The sequence below is a fragment of the Chlorocebus sabaeus genome, chromosome 12 (assembly GCF_047675955.1).
Source record: "Chlorocebus sabaeus isolate Y175 chromosome 12, mChlSab1.0.hap1, whole genome shotgun sequence".
NCBI classification, from domain to species: Eukaryota; Metazoa; Chordata; class Mammalia; order Primates; family Cercopithecidae; genus Chlorocebus; species Chlorocebus sabaeus.
In genome coordinates this window covers 24,432,528-24,455,367 of record NC_132915.1, presented here as the reverse complement: position 1 = coordinate 24,455,367, position 22,840 = coordinate 24,432,528, and the positions used below count along the sequence as shown (strand labels likewise).

Genomic DNA, 22,840 nt, shown 5'->3' with positions numbered 1-22,840 from the left:
GTGTTTACGTTTGTACGTAACTGCTAGACTATTTTAAAACAGCTGGAACCTAGAAAGCAGAGTTTGACCTTTTGACCTTAACACATATCTTAATTTTCCTTCTGTAAAACTTCTTGAAAATGTATTGAAGTAAAATTTGTCATCATAGTGAATGTGACAAGGTCTTATTCTCTTACTTTAGAATAATATAGAGAGGGATATGGATACTATATTCAGGGAAATAGAAAAAGACTTGTGAAATACAAAATTACTAATCCTAGCATGATCCTGATGTTGGAAGTATAATAGTTGAATCACCAAGTCATTGGCTGACTTTTCCTAAGTCACCCAGTGATAGATACTAAGCCATCACTGAATTTGAGTTTTTGTCTTCTCTAAGATATTCCACCCACAAAAGGAAACATAGAGAGGCAGGGAGGTAAGATCTTTTTCCCTAAGTGAAGTCCAACAAAGGTACCTCCCTTTGGCTTTCGCTACCCATGTGACTACTTCATTAACCTGAAAGAGTAGAATGTGAAAAAAATTCTGTCTTTAATTTATGTGAATAACTGAGGAATAATAATAAGAAGAATCCCAATAACTCAGTGTGTGTGTGATAATTATTTGCCATGTTAAGAGGCAAAGGGAAAAACATTTATATCACTAGTTCTCAAAATGCTTTGACCTGGGGACACATGAGAAATACACGCTAAAATAATGATTTTCACTGGCTGTGGATAGGGGTATGAGGAAGCTGTGGGGAGATTTTGGAATTTCAGTGAAACGCTGTTCTTGATCATTCAGAATATACCCTTTCTTCCATATAACAAGTAATGCTTAGATAGAGTTGAACGTAAAGGATGAGGGGGCAGCTTACTAAGATCAGATATTTTGCAAGAGTCTTATGCACAATGAGATGTATGTGAGAGACTCCATATTTCCTCTCCTTGTTTTGTTTTGTTTCCTCTTCACTATCAGATTCTAAACCAAATGAGTGAAAATAAACATGCCGTGAAAAATGTAACATATAGTGATTGATTTTAACTGCCTTTTTTCTTTCCTTCTCTTTCTTTATTTTCTCTGTTTGTAAAGTAAGTGGAGCCGATGAATCATCATCTTCTAGAAACAGCAAGAGTGGTGAGTCATTTCTCTGGAGTATGTGGCGTTTCACCCACAAAAAAACATTTAACCCATGATTATCCCCTAACTGTTAATGATAACGTATTTTACTTGTTCTTTTATTTCCATAAATCTACTCGACATTATTATTGTGTGAAGAAAAAGATTCTGACAGATTATTCACAGCAATGTACCTAGATGATTAGTGGTTTTCTTTTTGTTTTATGTTTAGGCGTTTCACTTGCCTTTAGTGTTACAGCTGGAAGTTAATTTTGGAAAAACATTCTTTTCAGTTTTTTTCTTAATTCTGCTACAATTACCATGTTTATTGTTGATATTTTAGGTTTGTCTATGTATTACAAATCCAAATATATAAAATAATTCCATTCAGTTTATGGCACTGGTAATAGCAGCCACAAAACAAAATGAGACTATATATGTTTTCTAGGTTGTTATATTTTATAAAAAGTAAGTGAACTTTTTTCTTCATTTCACAAGAGCGTCACTGTACAGGAATGTTCCAATGGTTCCATTACCAGAGTTAGGAATACAAATGCAAATTAAAGACAAAAAGAAAACCAGATTTTGTATAATTATCTTATTCCTTCTCACCTGATGACATAAATATGGTATTAGAAAGTTAGTCTACATTTGTCAAAATCAATTTGCAGTATCAGTTAACTTGTTAGCAGATAACTAATTACTTTTCAACTTACACATATGATAGTAAAACCATATATTGACATTTTCTGAAATATTTAGATTAGATGATCGTCCTACTTCAGGATATGTTGACTTCATTGATATTGGCCTTGAGAACTTAGACTGTAATTTAAAATACTGCCGATCTTTAGAAAGTATTTTCATTAACTTCCTCAACTTGATGTATTTTACCTGAGATATCTATGAGGAAAAGAGGAAAAGAACAAACCACTAAATGTAGCATAAATTGAGCCATAATGCTGTGAGAGTTTACACTTGTGCACTTTAATGGAAACATCGTATAATATTTTGTAGGGTTTCACGAAGAATGAAAATGAGCCACTATGGAAGTTACCAGAACCAATTTTCCTTCCATCAGGTGGGACATTTCTTATGGATTGTGTTCTGTAATAGTTGCTGCTCCAATAATCTTTTCATTTCATAGGTCTAGTTCCTTGTTTTGTTGTTCAACTAGTTTACAATGTCAAAGATCTATTCATATCAGAATTTATGCATAACTGATCTATATTACAATTTATATATACAGTTCTATGTAACTGACTCTATTTAAAAGAATTAATGTAGATAGGCCTTTCAATGTCAATGCTTTTATTGAATATCATAATGATCAAATTTTTGGCATTACCTTTGTTCAAAATTTTGAGCCAATCTGGAACTTCATTACTTCTATATTTCTTATAACAACAAGCTATATCTAGGAACAAAAGTCTTTTGTTTTTGAAGGCAAGAAAAATATAAATAGAAAGTCATTCGGCACTGTGTAATATTAAAATTTACAAATATATGTTATTTCTCCATTGTCACAAGAATTCTAGTGGGTAGACAACTTAGATAATGCTCCTATATACAAAAGTAAAAACAGCTAGGCATGGTGGCTCACACCTGTAATTCCAACTCTTAGGGAGGCAGAGGCAGGAGGATAGCTTGAGCCCAGGAGTTTGAGACCTGCCTGGGCAATATAACGAGAACCCATTCTCCACTAAAAGGGAGGGAAAAAACAGACAACAAAACAAAAGTAAAAACAGGTTCAGAAAAATTAAATATGCCCCTAAAGTCACAGAATAATAAGTGGAGGTGGAATTCAAATGTAAACTTTTGTTTGTTGAGTTTTAAAGGTAACATACTTTTTTTAGTCTACAACCTATTTAACTACAAAAGTGTGCCAATCAGTGGTATTAGGATTGGGGCAGATGTATACTCTGAAAATAAAAGTGCAAAATAAATATACCATCTGGAAATAAAAGTGCAAAATACAGAGGGAGGAAAAATCAGTCCTTCCATTTCTTTTCCTTTGTAATGCCAGTTGAGTTGGTTTAGTGAGTAGTTTTGCAAGACTTGTTTCACTTTGTTTTTGGACATAGCTGAGCCACGTACTTCAAACAGAAGGCAGCCAATTACTAACTTCTGGTTGCTAGGTGTGGCTTCCTTTCAAATCCTATAAAATCAGGAGCCCAAGTCTCCACCGCTAGTGTGAAATCTTCAGAGAAGAATTTCCCCTTAGTTCTTTGCAAGAAGGTAGAGATAAAGGTAAGTCTTGGTTTTCCTTTTAGTTAGTTTTGGTTGTTTTAAAAACTTTTCTCATCACTATGTTAAATGTTACTGCTTCTACAGGATTTATAGTTAGTTGCATTTAACATGATAAGTCATTCATAAATCTTTCTTTAGAATTACATTGGATATTTATATTTTAGGAATCACAAATTACAATGTTTTTGTTCTTCTTAGTTAACAAATACGAGTAAAAATATGATAAGTTTGCTTAATGCTGGCTCATTGTACTCTTGGTAAGTTACCATGAGAAAGAAGGAAAGAATGTGCTTTTCCTTTGGTAGCCTTTAAAGAATGTGTTTTTCCTTTTCTTCCCCTTGAAATATTTCTTCCCAAGAGCTGTGTGTGTTTTACAGAAAAATCATGATGGGGGCTGCTTTTTGGGGGTAAGAACAAAAGTGATAAGAGTGGGCTGCAGGGAACTGTTTCAAAATAGTAGGACTTTCATAATTTATTTTCCTCTTTTGTAAGGAAAACGAGATAGATCAGACCTCAAAGTGGTAATCATGTCCTCTGTAACAAACATTTTAAAATATATGTTAGGTTTGCTCATGGTATTTAAATTAAAAATAAATGTTATGCTTGCTCGTGCTATTTAAAATAAGAAGGTCCGCTTATTACTTGTTTCATTTAAAGAGGGTGTGGTCACATTCCTTTTCTTGTAGGCTCTGTGTCATATACAGGCTTTTCAAATGCTGGCTGGAAAACCTAAGAAGAAGGGAAATACTTACTGGGTAGTGTCAGATACATTAGCCTAAGGGAATGTTAGTAAGGCCCTCTAACAGGTATTCCACTTGAGTGTTGCATGAGCTAATGGCCATAAAACTCCTTAGAAAAGCGCAAAGCAAAACTAAAGAAGAGTTATTTACTGGTGTTGGATATATTTGTAAAAGTGAGATTACAAATCATGACCATATATCTGGGTATTTTTTCTTAAACATATTCCTTCAAAGATTTTTCTGTTTTTTCATTTTAAATGTTTATTAAATGTTCTGATTTCTTATGTTCACTGCTAGTTAATTAACAAGGATGAGATTTTTCTTGCCTCGATTATGTCTAAAAGATTGTATAAACTTTGAAAAAGCAATGTTACCCCCTTTCCACAGGAGTATTTTGGTAGCTGTGAGTGCACTTTGCAAATGACTCAAATGTGGTAAAATGTTGGTTTCATAATTCTGAAATGGCCTCTTCCCCAAAAGTGACATTACCACCCTAGCTCCAGGCTCAACCACATCTGGCACATAGTCAGCATTTAACAGATGTTGACAAAATAGTTAATAATAACATTATTAAGGAACCAAACAGAGTTTCAGGCTTATTAAATACTTTTTCAACCAAAATGTCTGCAAAGGTTGATTTCTGAATATGACATTAGCTCTCTCTAGGCCTATTAATTTATGACATTTAAAATAAGAGCTAAACCAGTGGAAAATTTTCAATGATAAACTATAAACAGTTTTTTGAAGTCAACTATTTCCTTTTCCTTTAAAGTTGGACAGAATTTCATCAGGAAGCTCAGAACAGATCCAATTTACACAATACCTTCCTTCATTATGCTAGTTTTCTTCATCTTCATCCACTTGAAGTAAAATTTAAGATTGGCACTTCAGAGCTGTAAATGGATCTTAGATACTAATTACTTCAACATTTTTATTTTATAAATGAAGACCCTCTGGAGAAGCTAAATGTTTTTCTTGAGGTCAGATCCCCAGATAATCAAGAACTAGTACACTTCAATTTGTATTTTATATCCTATAGTTGTGGGGAGAAAATGTTTGTTAAATTAGTGTAGATATGTTTTTAAAAATATTAGCAATGATACATGATACTCATTCAATAATACTTATTAACATCCAAAATTCCAGGCATTTTGCTAGGTATTGGAAGTACATACATAATGAATATTATTATGTTAGCACGGGCCTCATGGCCTGCTCCTGGGGAATATAAATAAACCAATGGAAAGTGATAATACAGAATGGTGGGGCTGGTGTAGGGGTGAAGTCAGGATGCTATGGGAGAGCATGGAAGGTCACCTAATCCAGGACTGAGGAACGAATGAAGGGTTTCTGAAGAACATGATGAGGTCAATGCTGACGCCTCACTTAGAAGTAGCTATTAGTTAGGCAAAGAGAACTGAATGTGGAGAAGGAACAAGTATTCCAGGCAAGAAGAACACCCTATCGAAAAGCCCGGAAGCAAAACATTAGTGAGGCTACCTTTCATAAATTGCTTTTTGTAAATCATGCCATTGTCTAGTCTTAATTGCCTTCTCTCATCAGGGAAGGTGTGGAAGGACTTGTGAAATATATATTCGAGGAAAAACTATGCACAAGGCATGCATTTAAAAATAAACTCCTTTAGGCTGGGGTGAAACCTGCCATGGTCTGCACAAGTTGACTGTTAATGAATTTGATTCTCAGGTGTGAGTTATTAAAAAGAACACTGATCATGTCGTTTTATTTTTGGTCACTAATTTAAAAGAATAACACCCTTCCCTCCTTCCTTCCTTCCTTCCTTCCTTCCTTCCTTCCTTCCTTCCTTCCTTCCTTCCTTCCTTCCTTCCCTCCTCCCCTCCTCCCTCCCCCTCTCTCTCTCTCTTTCTTTCTTTCTCTCTCTCTTTTTCTTTCTTTCTTTCTCTTTTTTTCTTTCCTCTTTCCTTCCTTCTTTCCTTCTCTCTCTTTTCTTTCTCTCTCTTCTTTCCCTTCCTTCTTTCCTTCCTCCCTCCCTCCCTCCCTCCCTCCCTCTCTCTCTCTCTCTCTCTCTCTCTCTCTCTCTCTTTCTGACACAGTCTTGCTATGTTGCCCAGGATGGAGTACACTGGCATGATCTTGGCTCACTGAAGACTCCACCTCTTCCTGGGTTCAAGTGATTCTCCTGCCTTAACCTTCTGAGTAGATGGGACTACAGGCACTCACCACCACGCCTGGCTAATTTTTGTACTTTCAGTAGAGACGGAGTTTCGCCAAGTAATCTGCCCACCTTGGCCTCCTAAATTGCTGGGATTACAGGCGTGAGCCACCATGCCCAGCCAAAATATACACCACTTTGGAATCAAAAGGGATGGATTTATGTCGCCATTCTTGCCAGTACTAGCAGGAAGACTGCCTGAAAATAATACTCAGTTTTCCCAGATAGAAACTGAGGATAATGATGAAAGGCTGTTATTCCAAGCAAGGGTTAGTTGTTGCTGTTACTATCATTGCAAAACTCTGATAGTTCTAGATTGTAACCAGGAAGATATAATCAACCACAAAACTCAGCTTCCTCTGTCACAAATACTAGAGGTAGCCTTTCATGAGGCCGAGAGATGGAAAAATGAAGGGGGTTCTCTTTTAGGACACATAAATATGCAAAAAATGCTACTCTTTAGAAAGTTATACATTCAAATAATAGATAATTTGACATTGGTAGGCAATGCATATTCACAAAAAGACCATTAATTAGAAGAAATGTGAAATATTGTTAATTTCCTTATAGATTAGCCTATGTATAAATGGCTAATTTCACTTTCATTGAGCTCATGCTAAATACTTAAATAAACTTAGTTTTAGAGCTTATTGTTGGTTAGTTGAAATCTGTATTGAGTTAGTTAAAATCTGTAAGTTGATAGAACAGGCTCTTTAAGATCTATTGCAAGCTTTATACACTGCAAACAAAAAGAAAGAAAAAAGAAAACCTTTTGTGAACTCATTGGCACAGGCAGATTTTCATGCAGAGTATAGGTATTGAAGAGTCAGAATGGCTTATGGATAGAATTTGGCCAATATATATATATAAGAAATTTGGTATTTGTTAGATGTATTATAATTATTAGGAAGTTCAGTTAATATGTGCAGTTGGCTTTGGGCCCTTAACCAGCTGCATGTGATAAAATCTGTTTCCTTTAGAGCAATTTCTATATCCTGCCTTGATGCTCCTGTCTTTAATCTTTGCTAAGAGCTAGTGGTGAATTTGGCTGAATTCAGATTCTGTTTTTCTCTAATTGATTTCTTGAAGAAAATTCTCTATTGGCTGCTTTTCTTTCCTAGATTATGCGTTTAGTCTATCCAAATACTTCAGGCTGGAATGTAGGAACTTAAAAGATATAAATCACAAAGCTATCTCCTCTAGGGATGCTCTCTCTGTCAAATAAGTGACTGAAACCACTTATTTTTGTTATCTTGTATTGTGTAATTAGTATACCTTTTCCTAGGCTTGCTCTAGCTTTTTTTTTTTTAAATGGACATTATTCAAGTATTTTTTAGAAGTAAAAAAAAAAACAAAAAAACTACTATGGTAAAGTTTTTGTAAAGTTTATTTTGAAGTTATCAGAGACACCTTTAATTTTAGACTGGACTATATCTTTAGTCTTTGTTTTGCTTTCTTTTGAAGTTTTTATTTGCTAATTGAAAAGAATGGAATTAATGAACATGTTTTTATAAGTGATGGAGTAGTACTTTGCCAAATGATGAATTATAACACTTATTTTGATGATTCTTCTTTATCGAAGGCTTGGATGAGATGATGAAAATGGAAATTTAGAGTGCCTGAAGCTGCTAGAATTGCTTTTAAAGTATTGGGTGTGCCAATTAGGAAGTTGGAATATGAAACTCCATGTGGCAACTGCAATTGCATCAGACTAGATTGTAATGGGAACTAAAACTTTGTGCAAAATTGCACGTTGTTACTTCACCTCAGGAAACAATTTTAAATTTATCGATTAAATTTAGGACAGAGGCTACTTTAAATGAGTGGAAATGGTTCTTCTCACAGATGACAGAATAGTAATAAGAGCAATCCCATGAAAATTAAGTGGAGATGGTTTCTGCTTTGGATATTATTTTCTTCATGCATTCAGTGTTATTACTTGGAACTCCAGTTATTTTTTAGCAGGTGTAAATTGAAAGGGTTTGTCTGAACATGCTGTTGTGGAATTAGTTTATGGGTTTTATGCCTCATGAGTCATTTATCTTCATATCAAGAATTTAAAACTGCCAAGATTATGCTCTCAACCTCTCTCGCAAGCATTCATGAGAGTAGTCTCTAGAGGGGTGAAACAGAATGGTGTGGATAGACAGATCAGTGTAGACCTTCAGCAAGGCCTCTGAAAAACTTCCCCAGACTAAAAGGATCGTGATGGCTTTGTGTGTGTGTGTGACCAAAACAGAGAATACATTAATTTTTAATATAATTAAGATCTTAAAATTATATGTCTCATTAAATAAAAATACTGCGAAGTCACGATAGCAATTCAAGAAATTTCCTTTAAGATAGAGTTTGCCAAAAGAACATGCATGTTACAATTTCACCTCTAGGCTTCCCGTTAGAACCAAAAATCCTGTATAAAATAATCCTTTTCTGGATTTTTTGTGTTGGGTGGAAAAATATGTAGGACTACTATTTAGACAGCTCAAATAGGAAGAAATGTGAAGACAGTAATTATTTCAATGCTGAATAATTTTATACCAAGAAATAGAAAAGGAAACTAAATTATTCAGGGAGAAATATCACCTGGATATCTTTTTACAGATAAAATTTTAAATCTGAATTCACTTGTACAGGTTGTCACAAATTATTTTACCTTATAAATGTAATCATTGTCTGGGAGCGGTGGCTCACACCTGTAAATCCAGTACTTTGGGAGGCCAAGGTGGGCAGATCACCTGAGGTCAGGAGTTCAAGACCAGCCTGGCCAACATAGTGAAAACCCGTCTCTACTAAAAATACAAAAATTAGCTGGGTGTGGTGGCCGGTGCCTGTAATCCCAGCTACTCAGGAGGCTGAGGCAGGATAATCACTTGACCCCAGGAGACGGAGGCTGCAGTCCTATCACTGCACTCCAGCCTGGGCGACGGAGCAAGACTCTATCTCAAAAACAAAAACAAGAACAAAAGCAATCACTAAGCTTTTCATCTAGCCATTACTTTTGGACAGGCTCTCATAGATGGTCTAATGGTCTACTAAATAGTGTTCTAATCCTCCATCTTGTCTATCTCTTAGCCATTCTCCATGATACAGGATGAATGGTCTTTCTGAAACATAAATGAAACCATGCTGCTTTAAAAAACACACAAATAAAAAGAAACCCTTTTTGTGGACACATTTAAACTTCTTGTTTCAGTTTTTGCCAACATTTCTTGCTCCAGCAAACTTTCTTCAGCTTCCCAAATATGACAAGCTTCTTGTTTGTGCTCTTTAACTTTTCTGCCAGGTTAATTTTGACTCATTTCAAGAGAGGCTTGGGTCAGCCAGGGCCTACTCTAACAAGTTTCTTTAGCCTTTATGTTTTCCTGTGGAGAACACACACTCGCTTTAAGTCCTGAGGGTACATAAGATGATTTTTCAATGTTTTTGTACTCTCAGTGCTTGGCATATGGTGGATGGTCTATAAATTTAGAACAATGTAGGGAACCACAAACTCCTCTCTTCAGCCTGCGTGCTTACTTGTAGTAGTTGTCTGATCCCTAAAGTTTAGAATTGAATATGCCAAGAAAGAGTTCAGTTTCAGAGAGGAGGGTATGGCTTCATTTTAAGGATAAAAGCTTCCTTTAAAAAAAAAAAAAAAAAAACAACTTACGTCTTACATTTTGTTATGCTCCTAAATGTAATTAATCCTGGAAAGTAAGAGCAAGGCTACTCTCTAATGCTGCCTCTATGTATGTAAGAGGCGAGGAAGGAGAGGTTGTGTATGGTGCATTTGTTTTGTAAAAGCATCTACCTGTTTTCTTTCCAGACACTTTTTCAAAAATGGCAATGGTATCAGAATTCCTCAAGCAGGCCTGGTTTATTGAAAATGAAGAGCAGGAATATGTTGTAAGTAGAGTGATAATAAAATGATGATTGCAATATTGAAATAAAAACGAATATAAGTAAATGGCCATTAATTTATTTCTCTCTCATTCTTAGCAAACTGTGAAATCATCCAAAGGTGGTCCTGGATCAGCAGTGAGCCCCTATCCCACCTTCAATCCATCCTCAGATGTCGCTGCCTTGCACAAGGCCATAATGGTTAAAGGTAATGTGTTTCCTCAAAACAGTTCCCTCCTGGACATTTCAGAATGGCTATTTGAACGACTGTCAAGAAACAGACATGTGCAATGAGAAGAATCTGTTTCATTTTAAAGATAAAAAATTTCTTTGCCAAATGAAGATATAATTATTTACTTAACACTGAGGAAATTGTGTTCAAATCCATGGAATCTCTACTGTTACAGCAGATATTACTAGCTCATTTCTAGCAGAAACTCCATGCTGAAATTAAAACCTCTGTTCACATATAGAATTGGAACTCGGATCAAACAGTGCAACACTGAGGGCCAGGAAAAGTTAATTGTCTCTTCCTTTCTAACTCAAATGAATGAAATGTCATTCTCCCAAGTGCTTCCTTGATATGTAGTATAACATGGATTTTCTATGCTGATAAATAATTTATACCTCTTAATTTGTTAAGAAGTTCATTTGGAACATCTCGATAATGAATTCTTTTATGTCAACTGATGATGAAGAAAATTGATGTTAAAGGCTGTCGGCCCTTTATTTCCAGGTGTGGATGAAGCAACCATCATTGACATTCTAACTAAGCGAAACAATGCACAGCGTCAACAGATCAAAGCAGCATATCTCCAGGAAACAGGAAAGGTGAGTTAGAGTGGTAAAGTTAGATATTTAATTTCAGCATATTTATACTTAACCATGGATTCGGAAGCACAGTTACCTAGTTCTTTAAGTTTCTAACCACTGTTTTCTCATTATATCTATGATTGGGATTGTAGTGTTTATCCACTTCGTTGCAATTGAATCCATTTTATCAAATTTCCTATTTTTACACATTAGTCATCTTGGTGTATATTCTTTGCAGATGTGGTGCTCTGGGGTCAAATTTTTAATTTGAACATAAACACCAAGATTGCTGTTGTCAATAAAGAATATGGTCTGATTGAAATGTACTAATATTTAAACTGAGCTGTTTAATGCCTAAAGTTTATATATAATTCTACTTTAAAAATAAACCTTATGTCTTTTATACCAAATATGAGTTTTTTAAAGCAACAAAATTAGAAAACTATATAATTTCAATATCTGATTATACTGCTTATTTGAGAAGTACAAACCTCAAAAATTGGAAACATGAATATATTATTTTAAAAGTAATTTTACTTCTGTTTTCTGTTAGCACACAGTCCACTTTGTGATTTCTCCCCTGTATAAAAGACTACTAACTTATCCTTTAAGAAGTTATCGATGAATTCAGTAAATTTTATTCTAATCCCTCTAGATCTAAAAGAATAAGATAATGTTTCAAAATATTTGGTACACGTTTTATGTGAAGGAAAGAAGCCCTAAAAGATAGTTGGGTTTAGGGATGAGTTGTATGATGACTTAAAGTCAGGTAATACCACATTTTTTTAACCTAGCATGTTACTTATTTGAAGCCCTGATTCTAATCTTTTTTTTTTTTGTAGCCCCTGGATGAAACACTGAAGAAAGCCCTTAAGGGTCACCTTGAGGAGGTTGTTTTAGCTCTGCTAAAAACTCCAGCGCAATTTGATGCTGATGAACTTCGTGCTGCCATGAAGGTAAATCACCCAATTTAAGCAAACTCCTTTCCTCAAGAGGATGTATTGGGCAAGTCACTTACGCTTATGTTCTTTTCAAAATCTAGTACAGTGCCTATCAATCAGTGGGAAGTTGAAGGATAAATAAATTAATAACTCAATGAAGGAATTAATATATACATGAAAACGTAAATGTTGGCACTAACACCTTCCACGTCATGTCACTGTATGAGTCATATATTTGCGTTTTTATTTTTACCCAAAATATTGATGATAAACTTATTTTGTTTTAGGGCAATGTAATAGAGCTTATTGTAATTATTAAATATTGTGGGTGAAATTTACTAAATGACAGAGTCAAACAAATTTTGGAACACCAAAAACTAGTTGATCCTCTTGAATGAAGATTTTTTTCTACATTTCTCCTTTTCTTCTCTTCAAATTTAGGGCCTTGGAACTGATGAAGACACTCTGATTGAGATTTTGGCATCAAGAACTAACAAAGAAATCAGAGACATTAACAGGGTCTACAGAGAGGGTAAGTTGTAATGTCCAACAGTCCAATCTTGTTGGACCAAGATTTCCTTAGTTGAAAAGGAAATCTGATATACTTTCTTAAAATTGAATGTGTATGTTAATTATGGCAGCTTTGGAATCTCTACATATCAAAATGTTTCTTTATTGTTTGGCACATGTCTATTAAATGCTGTTACCAGGCAATGCTTGTGTTGCTAGGTTGCTGACAACGGAGATGGTGTCCCAATCCCCAACAAGCTTGCGTTTTAATATAAAATTTTCCTCTAGGATAAATGGCCACATATGATTATAATGGAAACCTCAGTTGAGAGCACCGAATTTTTAAAAATTTCTGAAAAACATTTTTCTATTATTCTGGAATGTGTTTTATAAAAATGTCCCAATGTCATTTATTTTGAAAAGAATACATAATAACAAAAAAATCTTCTAACAAAATGTTCTTCATTTGTCCTTGAAAAAGTAAAGAATTAGGTGCTTATAATTCTCTGTTGGAAACCTTAACTTTATCGTTATGAACATAAGCAACTCACTCTTTATCTCCAGTTAAATTCACAGAATAAAAGACTAGTCTTAGCTTATTTTGTCTCTTCAGTGAAGCATCTCATTTAAATGACGTGCTCAACACTAAAAAGAGGGTAATTGCAAATCTGTTACCATTTTCCTTCTCTCATTTCCTTGAGCTGCTGGCTTTTTTGCTTTCCCAACCCAATATGTGGCACATGGAAGATCTTTCTGCTTGCTTCTCATACCAAGCATGGAGAATACAATAGCTTTTGCATGTCGTTTTCAGAGGAATTTAATAAAATAATAAAACTAAAGAAGCTTTTAAACCTCATTTTCTGCAATTCTTATTTAATTACCAATGTTTATGTTAGATCCATGTATCAGTGATGATAATAATTTTCTGTTTGATAAAACAGAGTTTATAAAAATAAGTGTTTTTTTTTTTTCATTATGCCATGATACAGGCCAGTGATAGCTTATTAAATTGCTCAGTTTCAAGTTGTTTTAGTCTGTTTGTTGCTATAAAGGAATATCTGAGACCAAGTAATGTATAAAGAAAGGAAATACTATAAAGAAGTATGGGACCAGCGTCTGCTTCTGATGAGGGCCTCATACTACTTCTACTCATGGGAGAAAGCAGACAGAAGCAGATTATGTGCAGAGAGGGAGAGAGAGAAAAGGAGGTGCCAGGCTCTTTTAAACAGCCAGTTCTTAAAGAAACTATAAATGAGAAATCACTCACACCAAGCCATTCATGAGGGATCTGCCCCCGTTATCCAAACATCTCCCAACAGGCCCCACCTTCAACAATGGAGAATAAAATGCAACATGAGCCTTGGCAGGGCCAAACAAACAATATCAAAACCATAGCACTAGTCAATTATAAATTCAATTTATTTTTCCTATTACAATATAATTTTACGTAGTTAAGCAGAAGTGTTTACATACACATAAGTCATCAAACTGCGTTACTTCTAAGACATTTATAGTTTTTAAACTAAATAAATAATTTGTATTCAAGCAAGTACCTCATTTTGTTCTTTTAAACAATTATTTTATTCATTCTATTGCTTAAATTCTGCCATGTTGTATTTCAGAATTACTAATGTATACCTATACAATTTATTCTTAACAAAAGCTTTATGACTGTGAATTTTCAATCACAGTACTATCTAAATTGCTCCCATTACTTCATATGAAATAAATTCAATGATCCAAAAATTTATCTGCTTTAATTTTTCTCTTCTTATTTAAAAATGATAATATTTTGAAACGTGTTCCATAAGTCATTGAACACTACGGCACTGTGAATTTTCAACCAACTTAAGAGATGTCAGACATTCTTATTATTATTCATCACTGGTTTACTATAAAATCTATTTTTCTCTTTTCTCAGAACTGAAGAGAGATTTGGCCAAAGACATAACCTCAGACACATCTGGAGATTTTCGGAACGCTTTGCTTTCTCTTGCTAAGGTACAACTCAGATACTTTAGGAAATGCCTCTTGTTTTATAAAGACTAATTTCTTAGTCCATTTTGTGTTCCTGTAAAGGAATATCTGAGGCTAGGTAATTTTTAAAGATAAAAAGGTTTATTTGGCTCAGGATTCTGATGGCTAACAAGTTCAAGATTGGGTATCTGTGTCTGGTGAGAGCCTCAGGCTGCTTCCACTCCTGACAGAAGAGGAAAGGGAGCTGGTGTGTGCAGAGACCACATGGCAAGAAAGGAAGCAAGAGAGAGAATGGGGAGGCACCAGCCTGTTTAACAACCAGCTCTTGTGGTTCTCATGAGCTAGAACTTATTCCCAGAGATGGCATTAATCTCTTCATGAGAGATCAGCCCCAGGACCCAAATACCTCCCTCTAGGCCCCACCTTTAACACTGGGGATCAAATTTCAACATTAGGTTTGGAGGGGAAGAACATCTAAAACCATCGCAGGTAAAATCTTGGATCTGAGCTCCATTTAGAAATGAGTAGTAGAATATCCTTTTCTCAAAAAATATTATTTATCTGAGGTTAAAAGAATTAAGTAAATCATGCAATTACATGCTAGAGAAGAACTTACAATAGAATGGGATTTCTTTCAGGGTGACCGATCTGAGGACTTTGGTGTGAATGAAGACTTGGCTGATTCAGATGCCAGGGTAAGGAAGTGCTTACAAAATACTGCTGCAGTCCATCTTCCTACCTTAGGTGGGGCTACCACATGATGCCCTGTGAAAGCAAATCTAACATCTCCTGAGAGACCAATGGCTTCTTAATGTTCATTTCCTGAATGAGGCATGACTTTCTGTAGCCCAAAAGAGAAAAAATGTAGTCTTTGTAAGTTTTCAATATCTCTCATTATTCATAAAACCAGAGAGAACTAAAGAAGGACAATACAAATTTGATTTGTCATTCACAAGAACTGTTTGTTAAAAAAACCTCTGACCTTTCATTGAACTAAGTATAAGAAAAGGAAATGTAATTTTTTTTATTATGTGCAATGGAAAGAGTAAGCATACTTAACATTATTTTTAACAGAGAACTTTGGAATGGTTTATAGATGTCGATTTATATTGTTAAAATATTACTGCAATGATAAGAGTATAGGATAAATTATAATAATATATACTTTCTAACATATTGTTTTATATAGTTTCAGTGACATTGCTGGTTATTTATATGCAAAACCACTGACAACATAAGAAAAATCATACCATTTTAAAGTCTGGAATTTCCATTTAAAACAGACAACTAATGTTTGCATTATGCATTCTCATGGAAGAGTATTCTCTAGAGAATTCATTACAATGCTTCACTAAGGATAGAGATTTCTTTGTGTATCCCCACCCACTTCTGCTATACCAGTACATTATCATGCACATAATTGGCACTCATGAACTCTTTGTTCAATAAATGCATACATATCAGATCAATTTGCTTGAAAAGTGCAAAATAACTTTTTACATACATTGGAGGTTTTATCATTTCAATAGAAATTGTTCAAGCACATTAAAGAACAAGAGTTAGCATTTGAATAATTGCCCATAATAAAAAATTCTTATTTGCTTTTGACATTTCTGAGTTTGCTTTCCATTTTAAGACTATCAGGGTTCTTAATATATATTTATGGAGGCTACATGGATTAGTGTGACCCAAGAGAATGATGGTAGTTAACATTTCAAAGTTAATAGAGACTGCTTGTGACAAATAGGGCAGGGATCAGATTTTTCATATATAATAGAAAAAAATCTGTAATTTAGTAAGGTTGAAATATTTGTCTAAGATTATACGGCTTTGAAATTGCAGAGTCAGAATTTGAATCCAGAAATTCTAACATCAAAATGCAAGGTCCAGGTTATGGTTGAATTATTGATTTATAAGTAACATTTGCTGATAATTACTTTGAACAACAGAGTAAAAAATCTTTTTAGAGATCCCCGTGGAGTTGTCTTGCTATAGAGCATAATCTTGAAGCAATTTAGTTCAGCAAACATTTATTCTGCAAACATATATTCAGTCTCTAGTGTTTACAAGGCACCTTGAGAGAAACTGTGGGAGATATTTGACAAACAAAATAAGGTCCCTATCTTTAAAGAACTTGCAATCTTATTGTTGACTACTCTGATTGTATTGGGCACAAAGCGACTGCCTAGATAATCTTTGACAAGGTCTAACATTATTGTGCAGATATCATTTCAGCAGATAGTGAAGTGTTTACTTTTATGTTTCTTGACAGGCCTTGTATGAAGCGGGAGAAAGGAGAAAGGGGACAGATGTAAACGTGTTCAATACCATCCTTACCACCAGAAGCTATCCACATCTTCGCAGAGGTAACAATAAATTTTTTTTTTCTGGAATCTGTTTATGGAAGATGGAATTTTCTTCTTTGAGAACAAATAAGAGAAAGTAAAAACAGAACCCTTTATCAATATCTCTCCTGTATCAAACAGATATAGCGTTCCTGACTTGTTGTTATTTGTCCATTTGTCCAATTTTGTACAGCCACTACTTTATAATATTTAATACAATTTGTGACTTGGGCATGTGGAGCATCATTTTGTTATTTTCACTGCTTTTACTCCTCTGAAAGATTTGGAATATATGTGGGAAAAGACATGCATAACAGAACAAATGAAATTAGTATGAAGAAAAACAAAACAAAACAAACCCTTAGAGCTAAATGAAGAAAGAAATATGTAGGTGCTTTGGAAAAACAACAAGAAGACAAAACTCAGAAAAAGGCCTGGCCTTTGAGGGCAAGATTTAGCTCTGAGCCTCTTGGAAGCCAAGGCACAAAAGTCATGATGATTACCAAAGTTCATCATCTTATAATAGTATACTGATTTCTACTGTTAAATGTAAGAGAAACTTAGTGCACAGGTCTTTATATAAGGGAAGATCCATTTGCTGTGGTTCTTAGAACTGCTGTAGGAAGTGTTACGGTTGTCAATCACATGCCATTTCTAATAACTGTCAACGCCTGCAAACACTTCCCCAAAATATACAGGAATACCAAAATGGCCATATGAGTTACATTCCTAGGAGAGGATTAAGTATTCATGTTATGATTAATTGTGTATATTGCTTTAAAAGGTTTAGCCAAAGTTGTTATTCTAAAAAATTTTTTGAGTCAGTGGCCTTGATTTTGCTAAAGTTTTCTAAAGAAAAGGATGTTTTGTATGTATCTTAGTTTAAATTTAATATTCAGTGTTTCAGAAATACACCAAGTACAGTAAGCATGACATGAACAAAGTTCTGGACCTGGAGTTGAAAGGTGACATTGAGAAATGCCTCACAGCTATCGGTATGTAGTCCTGCAACTGAAAGAGTTTTCTAACTAGAAATTGTATTTTCAATGCTATCCTATACTTAACAACAACAACAGCAACAAAACCAATAAAAGAAAAAAACAACCAGAAGTAGCGCATCTGTTTCAACTGAAGCAACATAAAAGATTGTCAGAGTACTATAACCTTAATAACAACAGATATTATTCCCCTTTTCAAAAATATGGAGAGAGAGACTATACTTACTGAGCACCTACTTACATCAAGCAATGTACCAGGCTGGGCACACACCACAGAGGCAATTCAGAATGGTCATTGAGAGCACGGGATCTGGAAACAGATAAATGTAACTTCAAGTCTTGGTCTACTGCTTGTTAATTGTACAATCTTGGGCACGTCCAGGAAAGTCTGGTTCAGTGGGTCTGAGTTGGCTTCTAAAAATCAGTACTTTTTAAAGATTTCCCAGGTTATTCAGAAAGCCATTAGGGTTGGGGAACCTATGTTCTCAAACAGTGTTTCTCACACATGACTACGCACTTGAATCCCCTGGAAAGCTTGTTAAAATGCAGATTCTGATTCCCCAGGTCTGGGGTGGAGCTTAGATTCTGCTTTTCTGACAAGCTCCCCATTGATGCCAATGTTGTTGGTCCGTAGATCCCAACAAGATGAAGAACACTATGAATTGACATGTGCTAATATTATTTGGGTTCTGCTTTATATTTAAGCCCATCCTATCCCAGAGTGTTTTATTTATTTATTCATTTATTTTTACTTATTTGTTTGTGCAACTCTTATTTTAGACGCAGAGGTGCACGTGCAGGTTTGTTCCATGGGTGTACTGCACTCAGATAGTGAGCATAGTACCCAATAAGTAGTTTTTTGACCCATATCCCCTCTCTCCCTGCCCTCTCTCATAGTCTGCAGTGTCTGTTGTTCACAGAATGTTCTTTTTAAATGTTCTTATAGTAACATAAATAAAGTACTTATATAGCCTTGAACACCTAGCGGTTTCTCCATTTCCAAGGAGAATATATGCAGAATAGCACTAACTACTGAAATTGCTGTTGAAATGTATATAAGGTAATAAAAAATTGGTCATCAGGGGAGAGAATATTCAAAACCACCATCTAGAGTGTCACATATATCTTCTCGTAAGTTAACTGCCCTATACTGGGAGATGACAGGTGAAGAATGGTGATGAGGGATAGAATCCTGTTGGCAAAATTCTACATTTCCTGTTTCTTTCATATGCATATTTCATTTTTTTCATGGTAAATACATCAACTAAAATTTTCTCCTCTTACAGTGAAGTGTGCCACAAGCAAACCAGCTTTCTTTGCAGAGAAACTTCATCAGGCCATGAAAGTACGTACCATTCTACTTATATGCCCTGCTTAGAGGAAGAATTATTTGTAGAAAGAACAGAAAACCTCATATTGTTTGAAAATCACACATTTAATATCTTCCCATTAGAGAGAATCATTGTTCTATTCAATGGAAGAGGTAATACACTACCTTCTTAGAATAAACTTCTGTTAGATTCAGTCCCTTTTGTTTACAGGTGAGATTGTAAAGTGAGCCTGGTAAGTGATTTATAGCTCACTTGTGATTTGCTTAAAACCTGTGTGGCCACTGGGAAGGTGATATACTTTCTTTTTTAATGCGTAATTTTAGTGGCCTACTTCCTCTATGGTTGTGAGTTTTATAATCTCCCACTTTATGAGTCTGAATTGTCGTTTTTATTACTCTTTCATGCCACAGATTAATAGTTGACTCTTTTGAAATGTCATTTTATGATTAAGGATGTAGAAAGATGTATTTGAGATCAGCTATGTCACTTTTACTTTACTCTCTGACATGCATGGCATTATACAAGGTGCCATTTCTGTACTGATAGTTTGAGCCCATAAATGAAGAGTATGAAGTTATCTTCGTTTTTTCTTTGCAGCTCCAAAATAAAGAGGTTTTCAGAGAAAGAGAAAGAGAGAAAGATCTAACTGTTTGAATAATATGAAGGAGCATCTATGAAATGATAGACGTGCTAGGTACTGCTCTGTAGTGGTTAGCATAGTTGCTGCCCCTTTCTGTGATACTCTAGTGTGATATTTCGTTGGGTAATGATGAACACCTGGTGCCATGGAAGAGCAAAGTGGGACATAGACTCCAGACTCTGGAAATTCATGTAGCATTGCTGTCAGCTAAACTAAGACCTGAAGTTTGAATAGAAATGAGCCAGATGAGGGCAAGAGTGGAAGAGATGGGGGATAAAGCAAGGGTGATCCAAGAGGAGGAAGTAACCCACACACAGGCTTTAACAGAACCTTTTCAAGACAATAAGTATAGAGTGAAGGCGCACAGTGGAAGAGATGGTAGAATTAGGCAGGATATTGTAAGTCTTGAAAAGAATTAGGCAGGATATCGTAAGCCCTGATTAGTTTCTATCCTAAGAGCAACAGAAGATCACTGATAGTATTTTAAATAGATAGACTAGACTATTAGATTTCCAGTTTAGAAGTTCCCTTTATTTGTAATTACTGAATAGTGTAGAGACTGGATGGTGAGAGACGAGTTAGGAAGTTGACAGCTCTCTATACCTACTGCTAATGTAGAGGATTGTTTATTTTCATTTCATTACCATTTGTGTAAGGGGTGTGTGTGTGTGTGTGTGTGTGTGTGTATAGCTAGTTTCTCTATAGAAATTATATGGAAGAGTAAGAAGCCTTAACTTTAAAATTGATGTTCTTTAATGAGAGTATTTTCTGAATATAAGAGACACCATCATTTGTTTTGGCCAGGGTGCTGGAACTCGCCATAAGGCATTGATCAGGATTATGGTTTCACGTTCTGAAATTGACATGAATGATATCAAAGCATTCTATCAGAAGATGTATGGTATCTCCCTTTGCCAAGCCATCCTGGTATGTTGTGATTCCTCTAATGCCATCCCCATAAATGAAAGTTCTTTTTGCAAGCTCTTCAAAGAGAAGAATTGACTTATTGTATCTATAAATTTAATATGTAAGATTAATTTAATATAGTATGGTGTATACTTCATTAGTAAGTTGAACTTTCACTGGTAAAATCTACTAGTGAGTTCTCTACTGAAATACTAGGTACATTTTTCAACCAAAGTCATGGAAACATTTAGTTTCCCATGCATAAATTCAGAAAGCAAAATATTCTAGTGTTCCCCCTAAAGTAGATAGACATTATGGTTTATTTTGCTATTAATATTGGTCAGAGGATTAGAAACTTCTTATTCAAAATATTTATCTTAATTTTATCACATGTAAAATGTTTAAAACTTATGTTCAAGTTATCTCATAAGAATGTTAAAAAAATATGACAAAGAGCAGTCAAGGGTTTTGGACTTATTGAAAGGTAGATAACTATTTAAATTTAATTAATTATTCATATTGGATAACTAAAATCTACCCAGAAAATGTGAGAAAATTATAGGCACTATACGTTTCTCTTCTTCTAGTAAGTGAATCAGGTATTTCCTCACATAGGATATGAGATTATATTGTGTTATATTTATTTAATTCTGTATGATATTTCATTCATAGAAAATAATGGCACTAATATAAAACATAATTAATTCAGAGAAGTTTGTAATCTCAGTCTTGAAGGCTATTGCTTTTTAATGAAATGAAAAAATTGTCAGTTATCTGTTGTACATATTGTTTAATTAAATGAATGGTAATGTATAATCTCATCTACAGCTAAGTCTAAAAATAATTCTTGTATAATTAAAAAAATTAGAGTAATTATGGTTTCGAGTAACATACTTTACTTTTGAATCAACAGGATGAAACCAAGGGAGATTATGAAAAAATCCTGGTGGCTCTTTGTGGAGGAAACTAAACATTCCCTTGATGGTCTCAAGCTATGATCAGAAGACTTTAATTATATATTTTCATCCTATAAGCTTAAATAGGAAAGTTTCTTCAACAGGATTACAGTGCAGCTACCTATATGCTGAAAAATATAGTCTATAAATCATTTTTATATTGTAACTCTGTATAATAGAGACAAGTTCCTTTTTTAAAATGTTTACCCCAAACCATAAAACCCTATACAAGTTGTTCTAGTAACAATACATGAAAAAGATGTCTATGTAGCTGAAAATAAAATGACATTACAAGACAATTGGTGTGTCATTGACTCTTGTATTTTGATTTTTTTATGTGTAATTCAGTGGTTTAATTTGACATTAAGTGATAGGAGCCTGAATCCTAGGTTATAATTATTTAATGAAATAGAGTTCACATTCTGAATTGAATAAAATAGTTATAGATTTTGACTAGGGACACTACATTTTATCATCTGCATACAGACTATTGAGATGGTGTCCCTGTATAATAAATTTATTGCACTAGCATTATAACAATTTGATATATTCTATATTTCATTAACTAGTATAAAGATGAAATGGCAATATGTGTAAAAAGTTCTCATGTTTGTTTCATGGTAAGTTTATGTTTATTTTTTCTAAGAAACTGCCAAATTGTTTTCCTGAGTGGTAATACTATTCCACTTTACCACCATAAATCTAACATTGGTTCAGTTTCTCCATATCCTTGTCAGCATTTGAAGTTGTCACTATTTTGTATTTTTAGCATTGCTATTTATTTATTTATTTATTTATTTATTTATTTAGAGACGGAGCCTCGCTTTGTTGCCCAGGCTGGAGTGCACTGGTGTGACCTCGGCTCACTGCAACCTCCATCTCCCAGTTTCAAGTAATTCTCCTGCCTCAGTCTCCCGAGTAGCTGGGATTACAGGCATCCACCACCGCACCCAGTTTTTCATATTTTTAGTAGAGATGGAGTTTCACCATGTTGGTCAGGCTGGCCTTAACTCCTGACCTCAGGAGATCCACCCGCCCCAGCCTCCCAAAGTGCTGGGATTACAAGCATGAGCCACTGTGCCCAGCGCTTTTTAAAAAATTAATTGTCGAATTTTGAAAATTCTTTATACATTCTGGATATTAGTCCATCAGATATATGGTTTGCAAATATTCTGTGGTAGTCTATAGCTTTTCTTTTCATCCTCTTAGCAGGTTCTTTTACAGTGTAAAAATTTTCAGTTTTAATGAGATCCAATTTATTATTT

The 22,840-nt window shown here is 34.6% G+C and overlaps 1 protein-coding gene and 1 long non-coding RNA gene across 2 annotated transcripts; both read left to right on the top strand.

The window, feature by feature from the left end:
• The first annotated feature begins 320 nt into the window (after nucleotides 1–320).
• Nucleotides 321–2,179, top strand: LOC119624375 (uncharacterized). Its single transcript, XR_005240454.2, has 3 exons — nucleotides 321–418; nucleotides 1,072–1,116; nucleotides 2,116–2,179. It is a non-coding gene; the product is annotated as an uncharacterized lncRNA (long non-coding RNA).
• A 984-nt stretch (nucleotides 2,180–3,163) lies between these two features.
• ANXA1 (annexin A1) lies at nucleotides 3,164–21,874 on the top strand. The gene is made up of 13 exons (XM_007969503.3): nucleotides 3,164–3,348; nucleotides 10,085–10,164; nucleotides 10,258–10,366; nucleotides 10,895–10,989; nucleotides 11,814–11,927; nucleotides 12,354–12,444; nucleotides 14,344–14,423; nucleotides 15,038–15,094; nucleotides 16,672–16,765; nucleotides 17,644–17,739; nucleotides 19,029–19,087; nucleotides 20,518–20,640; nucleotides 21,533–21,874. Exons 2-13 carry the CDS (start codon nucleotides 10,099–10,101, stop codon nucleotides 21,587–21,589), a joined length of 1,041 nt encoding a protein of 346 aa, XP_007967694.3. The 5' UTR covers nucleotides 3,164–3,348; nucleotides 10,085–10,098; the 3' UTR covers nucleotides 21,590–21,874.
• Nucleotides 21,875–22,840: the final 966 nt, after the last annotated feature.